The sequence below is a fragment of the Belonocnema kinseyi genome, chromosome 7, assembly GCF_010883055.1.
Source record: "Belonocnema kinseyi isolate 2016_QV_RU_SX_M_011 chromosome 7, B_treatae_v1, whole genome shotgun sequence".
NCBI lineage: Eukaryota > Metazoa > Arthropoda > Insecta > Hymenoptera > Cynipidae > Belonocnema > Belonocnema kinseyi.
In genome coordinates, this window is record NC_046663.1 from 55739561 (window position 1) to 55748190 (window position 8630).

Here is an 8630-nt window from a genome sequence, read left to right on the forward strand (position 1 = left end):
TATGTACATCATGTGCATGTTTCAATAATTGGGGGGGGAGGGGTCAAACCCCCATAATCTCCCCCCTGACTACGGCCTTGAAATGGTTTGCTCCCTTTTTTCAGAATCTGTGTCATATATATTTGGCAGTGTCAAACTTTTGTTAGCAATATATATTTCTTTAAAACTACCTAAACCTAATATTTCACTTTTTCCCAACATACGATCAATCATTTCCTCGTGGCCCATTTAATCTAAAGAAAAAAGCGATTTACCTCTTTTACGGTGTATACTGTCAATTCGGTAAGAAATGTAACAAATGTAAGAGAATGTTATTTACAAGGTAAGGACGGTCGGCGATTATCTGTATACCGGCCACGTTTCAGCCCAGAAGAGGGGGAAGAGGTCAGAGGTAGCCATCGTTGAATTGAGGATCACCCAAAACTGCGAAGTGGGGGTCTAATGGAAGTATCGTTCCGAACTTACATAGGTTTCGCTTTTTTAAATAATTATTTTCTTCGCTTGCTTTAAAAAAAGTTCCCTTTTTATCGTTTTTTCGCTTAAATGCGAACTAAATTATGAGATTATAATAGGAAAATCTATTTTTAGTTAGATCATTTTTTGTTGTTGACAAGTCTAATATTATATTTTTGGTTCGGAATTAATCTCGTTTGGTTGAAAATTCGACTAGTAGGTTAAAATTTTTAATATTTTGATAAAAATTGAACTATTTTGTTAAAAAAACATTTCTTCATGTCAAAAATTTAACTTCTTGATTGAAAGTTGAACTACATTGTTAAAAAATCTTTTTTTTTAAGATTCATATCTTTGGTTGGAAATTAATCTATTTTGTTGATAGTTCGTTTCATTTTTAGTTAAAACAATTTTTTCATTTGCAAACTTTAGTCTTCCATTTTTGGTTGAAAATGTATCTTTTTGGTTAAAAATGGAACTCTGACTAAAAAATCGTATTTTTTGGTAGGAAATTAATTTTCTTGGTAGAAAATTGAACTATTTAGTAGAATGTTGAACTCTTTTATTGAACATTTTTTTGTTAATTCATAATGTTAGTTGGAAATTCATCTGTCTGGTTGCAAATTGAACTATTTTGTTGAAAATTTGTTTTTTGTTTGAGAATTAATTTTTAGAACTAAAAAATGCGACTGCCAATTTTGGTTGAAAATGTATCTTTTTAATCTAATATAAAATGAAAATTAACTTTCTTGTTTAGAAAGTATCTTTTTTGGTGTACAATTCGTCTTTTTTGTTAGAAAATGAATTTGATTTTATTTTCAGTTGAAAACATCTTTTTGAGTTACAACTTGAACTATTTAGCTAAAACTTCATCTTTCTTGATTCAAAATTAAATTCCGTGCTGAAAATGTGTACTTTGAAGAAAAAATTAATTTTCTTCGTCAAAAATTAAGTTTCGTCGTTTGAAAATTCAGTGATATTTGGTTAAAAATTCAACTATTTTGTTGAACATTTAATTATTCTTTGTGAAAATCAATGATTCGTCATTTTTTAAATTAAAAATTCATCTTTTATGTTAGAAAAGTCGTCTTTCTTTGTTCAAAATTAACTTTAATGAGGATAATTCAATTGTTTTTGACAAAACTCCTATTTTTGGCTTAAAGATTTACCTATTTGGTTAAAATTTCCAAATTTTATCGATACTTCATTTTAGTTTGAAAATTCATCTCTATCGGCAGCAAATCTTTTTAAATTAAAAATTGAACTTCTTTGTTAAAAATTCAACAAATTTTCACGTAAGATCTTAAAACTGTAAATCATGTGATATTGAATTCAATATAGTACATATATGGGAGAGTGGTCCTAAGTCGGCACTGTGGGTTATACCGGCACCCTCGTGTTTCCAGCGATATCGCGCATATCGGATTAATTATTTTGTCCTTTGGCAGGTTGTTAGACATAAAAGTAATTTACGCTGAAAATTCTCACTTTAGATTACGCTTGACAGCGTGAGCGGTGTATACATTTTTCGTGCAAAAGGAATTCCATTTTCTTCTATTCTTGTCAAGGAGCTACAGGTGTGTAAACATTATGAAAAGTCTAATTGATTACGTGCATTGGTTTCTGTATTCTGTGTGCTTCCGTCTAATAATGTCGATTTTTTCATCCGGATTTCTTTCGTGTGTGTAAGAGCATGAAATGTGTAAACACTCGTAGTGGTCCTGAGTGGGCACCAAACAGGTGGTCCCGAGTCGGCACCTTTTTTGTTGCTTTTGTTGTTATTTAATTTTGTTGTGTTTCAATTCCATGTAACTCGTCTCAGCTTGGTTTTGTCTTAACATAATTGTGTTTTAACTTCATGTTGCTTGTCTCTGATAGGTGTCCTTTTATTTTCTGTATTTTCTAATTGAAAATATTCTTTTTGTTATAAATGGTTTAAATTAGTCAATTTCGACCTAAAAGTTACATAACCCGCCTTTTTTTCTTGCATTTGAGCGGAAAAAATGATGTGCTGACTCACGACCAGCGGGTGTCGGCTTAGGACCACTACTTTGAGAAATAGCAAAAATCGACTTTTTCACCTTGCGCTGCATTGCGTCAACAAAAATCATTCCATAGTACTTCGAACGACACAAACTTGTCGATAAAGGATCCTGGTACTCGACCAAAGACATTAAAGCACCATTAAACTTTGCTTACCATCTCTTTGAGACAAAACCTCTTTCTGTGCCGACTTAGGACCACTTTCCCCTACATTAATTTAATTAAAAAGACTTTATTCTCCTATTTTCGCAAAAAATCCACTTATTTCCCTTTTTTCATACCATTTTTGAATATAAGCATGATATTTTAGTATTTTTTATTTTTCTTGATTAATTGCCGAATTGCATTGGCAACTGAACTGATTAAAAAGGGGGGAAACCGCAGAATAAATATTGGTAAAGTGTTTTGTAGACGGCCGCTAAGCTTTGCTAAACTAACATTATTTGCATATAACAAAAAATCAATATTATTTGAATAAAGGGAACCAATTGAAGTAGCATTTGAAGAAATCAACTTGATAGTGAAGATGCCGGGAGACCTTGACTGTTATTCGATGGCAATTAGAGGATTGTGGTCAAATTACGATCATTATTCTGATTTGTGCTCCTCATACGAAATCCCCAACATTCCTGATAAATGCCGGATGGATATGGGTAAATAAATTATCTTCTTAATCTAATTTATTAAATTATTTATTTCTCACGCACCATTACTTTATTATAGACTTGCTGACCTACTGTCAAAACGAGTTCGAAACGAAGAATAAAATTCGAGAAGAGCAAAAAGAAGGTCGTCGTCTGCGGCTGGAGGAGAAAAAATTGTTGCTTGAGAAAATGACTAATCCGCCACCTCTACAGCAACCTTCAAAATCCGAGAAAAAAGGCAAAACAGGAAAGAAAGGATTGGATCTGCTGAAAACGCAGAAGAAACTGGAACCGGAACCAGATCCTGAACCTCTTCCCTATTTGCCCACAGCCGAAGAAATTATATTACAGACAGAAGGTATTAAATGATGCAAAAATTGAAAAAAAATAAATAAAAAAATGATGAAATGGTAGGTCAGAAGAATTTATTTATAATTTAGATGACATAAGGAAAGAACTGCGAAAATCTCTCTTCACGAGGTGCGAGACAACGGAAATTAATCTACGAAAATATGCGATTTTGGGAGGAATCTACCACATTGATTTAATTTATCAACCACCACAGCCAAAAGACATGAAGGGAGACATGTTCCTCACAACTTGTAAGAGGCCGGCCATAAACTACGTTACTACTTTTTATTTTATTTCGTATTTTTGTGTCATGTATAAAAAGAGTCGTAAATGAATCAACACTTAGTGAATTAAATTTCAAACGCTTTTAAATCCTAAGATAACAGGTCAAACTATATTGCATTTCCTACAAAATAGTTGAATTTTTAATTTAAAAAGTATTAGTTTTCTACCAAAAGAGATGAATTTTTATTAAAAACAAATTAATTGTTTACCGGACATTTGAATTAACAACAAAATTTTTGGACTTTCAAGCAAAAGAAAATTTTGTCGACGGCATTTGAAATTTGAACCAATAATTTTAAGTTTCAAGCAAGAAAAATGACATTTCTTCATTGAAAGATGAATTTTCAATGCAAAAAGACGAATTTTCAAACAAACAAGAACATGTTTGACCTGAAAAGATGACCTTAACAAAATAGTTGAATTCTTAACCGAACATAGGAATTTATAAAGAAAAGTTAATTTACAACTAAATAGCTGAATTTTCAGTAAATAATTTAATTTCAGGGTGGCCGCTGGACCAGGAAATGACCGGGAATTTTTTAAGACCAGGAAAAACCGGGAAATGACAGTGATTTTTTTTGACCGGGAAATTTATAAATTTTTAGAAGAAAAATCTGTCCACGTTCGATTTCAACCGTTTTTAAATAATTAGCTGAATTTTTATGTTTTTAAATATGCTATTATTTAACGCACAATGCGTAATTCAACATTTTTTCACTTGAAAAATTTTCCATTTAAAATTTTTATTTCTAAGCTTAACTTTTAATTAAAGAATTTTTTAATGCTTTCTTAAAGACTTGAACATTATCATGCAAATTTTAGAAAGTTTTCTTAAAATCTTCTAGAAACTTCTTTGAAAATTTTGTTCAAATCTCTGAAAAACTTTGTAAATATTCTCTTAAAATAATTTTTAGAAATGAAAAGTTATTTTTAATTTTCCTATGAATCTTAAGAAAATGTTTGTATTCTTTTGAAACCTTTCACAATTCTTGAAAAGAATCTAAATTGTAAAGAAATTTTTTTAAATTTGAATGATTTTCTGAAAATTGTAGAATAAATTCACTTCATTTTGACAGATATTTAGAAGTTCTAAAAAAATTCCAAAAATAATTTTAAATTTAAAATAAATTTAAAACAACTTCTAGATTTCTCAAGATTTTAAAATAAAATTCTAAAGCTTTCCAAGTATTTTAAAACTATTTTTAAAAAAATTGAATTTCTAATTTAACAAGTGTTCAGTTAATTTTTTTTTCAATTTTTCAATATTTGATGTTTCTAGCTTAAAATTACTTAATATTGTATAATTTTGAAAAGTTTAACGTTCATTGATTCATTCTTCAATTTAGAGCATTGAAAATGATAACGTTAATTTATATTTTTTTATATTTAAAACTGTTAGTACTTAAATTATTGAGCACTTGAATAAAACATTTTTTAATTAAAAACTTTTCAATTTCAATTTCACAAGTTCAAAATTTAAAAGTTTTACTTAGAGTGCTTTCATTTTCAGCTCAGTTTTTCTTACCTCAAATGGATAATTGTTTAGCTTTAGTGTTCCATTTTTTAAATTTTATTGACCGTGAAAAATGTTTGCGAACCGGAAAGCGAACGAGAATTTATTTCGTCGATTAAAACGGCCACCTTGAATTTTCAATAAATAATTGAATTTTTACAAAATATTTCACCTTTAAACCAAGTAGTTTATTTTCTAATCAAGAAGTTTAATTTTGAACCAAACAGTAACATTTTTATCAAACAGGAAGAATTTTCTAACGAGAAGATGAATTATACAAAAATTGGCGAATTTTCCATGAAATAGTTTGATTATTAATTTAAAAATATCAGTTTTAAGCCAAAAATGCAATAGTTTAATTTTCAGAATAAAAAATGGCTTTAAAAATTTTTTTAAATCCAATTATTTCAACGAAAAATACAAAAATTGTGGTTTCAAATAAAGACATTAATTTTAAAAAAATCGAATATTGAAGAAAGTAATTAAATTTTTATCCAAAAAAGCCAATTAAATAAGTAATAATAAAGTAGATCGACTTTCAACCAAATATTTGAATTTTTTAACGACAAAAAAGGTAAACCTTTTATGAAATAGTAGCATTTGCAAAAAAATTGTTTCACCAAAAAGATGATTTTCATACCAAAAAATACGAATTTTTAACGAAATGCATCAATTTTAACCAAAATGTTTAATTATTAAGTTAAAAAAACGCATTATTTACAAAAAAAGTTTAATTTTAAACAAAATTGTTGAAGTATGATGATAAAAATTTTAATTATATATCATTTTAATTTTTATCTCAAAAATGTGATTATTGAACGAAAAAGTAAATTCTCTACCAAATAGTTACATTTTTAAATAAATAGTTTGATTTTTAACTTAACTGAACAATTTTCTATTAAAAAAATGAAGATTTACGAAGTAGTTCAATTTTAAACCGGGTAGTTGATTTATCAACTAACAGATTAATTTTCCACAAAAAAAGTTGCATTCTTAACCAAAAAGGATGATTTTTCAAAAAAAGAGATGAACTTTCTACAAAAATAAAATGATTGTTTCACCAATTAGTCGAATTTTCTACCAAATAGCTTATGTTTCAACCTTTGCAGTTACAAATATTAATTCTAAAAAATAATAATTTCAAACAAAATAGTACAATTTTCGATTAAACAGATAATTGAAAATAAAATGAATTTGTAACAAAGTAGTTCAACATGCAACTAAGTAGTTAAATTTTCAACCAAAAAGATGAAATTTTTATTAAGAGGATTAATGTTCTACCAAAAAAGACGAATTTTCAATAAAATTGGTGAATTATGAAGCTAAAAAGGCGTATTACCTATAAAGAAGTTGAATTTTCGTCTTGAAAATATAATTGTTCAATGAAAAGTTAACTTTCTAGCAAATTAGCTGAATTTTCAACGAAAAGTTAATTTTCTACAAAATAGTTTATTTTTGTATCAGAATTGTAGAAGTTTCATGCCAACTGATGAATTTTCTATAGAAGAATTAAATTGTTATCAAAAATGTTCATTTACAACCAAATAGTTAAATTTTCAAATAATAAATGAAAACTCATATGATGAATCATCAACCAAAAGATATTTAAAAAGTAGTTTAACTCAAAACTAAGCAGTTGATTTTCTAACCAAAATAGATTAATTTTCAATCAAAAAATTGAGTTTTGAACCAAGAAGGACGAATTTTTAACCAAGAAGTCAAATTTTTTTATAAGAAAGAAGTTTTTAACCAAATACTTGAATTTTTAACTAGAAAACGTCATCTTTTAACAACAAGCTGGAATAGTTATATTTTCAGTTGGAAAAATTAATTTAAATAAATACTAATTTTCAACAAAAAGGTTAAATTTTCAAAGAAACAAATGAATTATGAAAAAAGTAAGAAAAGTAGTTCAACTTTGTACCAATTATTTAAGTTTTTAAGTAGGAAAAATTAACTTTAAACCAAAACAGTTTTATTTTTTTGTTGGATTCTATTAATTCGGTTCTCATTTTTGTGAAAAACTAGAAAAGGGGGCAATTTTTTGAAAGCAGGAAAAAAAACAATTATTTTAAAAGGGGCAGCGTTACTTACACTCCCTCTCCCCTTTACCCTGTTATTAACTGTAGTTTTTGGCGTGACCCCTCGGCTCCTCAAATTTTTAACGTAGTTTATGGACGGATACTAAGCCTAAATATCTTAATTTTCATTTTTATTTCCAACAAGTAACATAATCTACATTAGTAATTATTTATATCTACAGTACAAATTCCAAAGGAACTGAAATTTGTGCCATTTTCGAAGCCATACGAAGCACCTCCACCAGCTCCGGAATCAGAAAGGACGCCGGAAGTAATAGAAGCTGAAATGAAAGCTTTAGAAGCAGCAATGGAAGCTCTTGCTTTAGTTACTTTAAAGTGAGTTTCTACCTAATAATTGAATACTTGGAAAGATGAACCAAAAGAGTAATAGATAGGAGTGGGGACGACGCGCAGGAAACGCGACGAAAGACTTTTCTCTCTTTCGTCGCGTTTTCTGATCGTCATTCCCACTTTTGCTTACTACTCGAGCGCTCGTTCGGTTCCGCTTTCCGAACATACAATTTAATTCTTATTAAAAAAGAAATCCCGATGTCTCTTCAGAAAGTATCCGGTCTTGTTTTCTAACTTCGTAATTGTTGTTTAGAACAGGCATTTACTATTTAAAGTCAGGGAGGGGGGCTCTGTGAGGGCTCCTACTAAATAAAAGGACCTGCAAATCTTTAGCAGGTGCGGATCCAGAGGGGGGCCACGGCGGCTCCCTCCTCCCTATAAATTCCAAACTCGAATTTTGCAAATAAGATAATTAAAGTTTATTATATAGAATACTGGAAAGCGAGTTTCCCCCTTGAATACGGTTATGGAGAAAACATCAATTCTCAGCGTGTATTTTTCAAATGTTACGCCCATTTGATATCATGTAGTTACGTACAGATATTCTGGTAACGTATATCAATGTTACAATGTATTCCCAACACTGGCGCTCTCACTCTTGGCTCGTATCCACATGCGGCAAGAGAGCCTGACAGCCAATGTAGATTCCCAACCATGTAATTCTCGCAGCCAATCAGGGTCTCGAATTCTCTCATGGATGTATGAGCCATTATTTTATTGTGAAGAACCATTTAAGTTGAAAAGGGAGCAAACTCAGCTGATTACGAGATTTGCGAGGTTACATTTTACAACAATCAACCATGGTAAATAATTGAGCCCCTGGATGCAATAACTCGCTGAGCGCTCGAAAACGCGTAAAAGTATTGTCTGCGCGGTGACATTACGAGTCAAAATCAAAAGTCCGAATTT

General features: G+C 29.6%; 1 protein-coding gene across 2 annotated transcripts in view; it reads left to right on the forward strand.

The window, feature by feature from the left end:
• LOC117177492 (protein CASC1-like) overlaps nt 1-8630 on the forward strand; it is a 38336-nt gene that overhangs the window by 17887 nt on the left and 11819 nt on the right. For both annotated transcript variants that reach the window (XM_033368228.1, XM_033368229.1), the window contains 4 exons: nt 2977-3149; nt 3220-3498; nt 3581-3742; nt 7553-7706. In XM_033368228.1, the coding sequence (XP_033224119.1) occupies nt 2977-3149; nt 3220-3498; nt 3581-3742; nt 7553-7706 (768 nt within the window). The remainder of the gene's footprint in view (nt 1-2976; nt 3150-3219; nt 3499-3580; nt 3743-7552; nt 7707-8630) is intronic.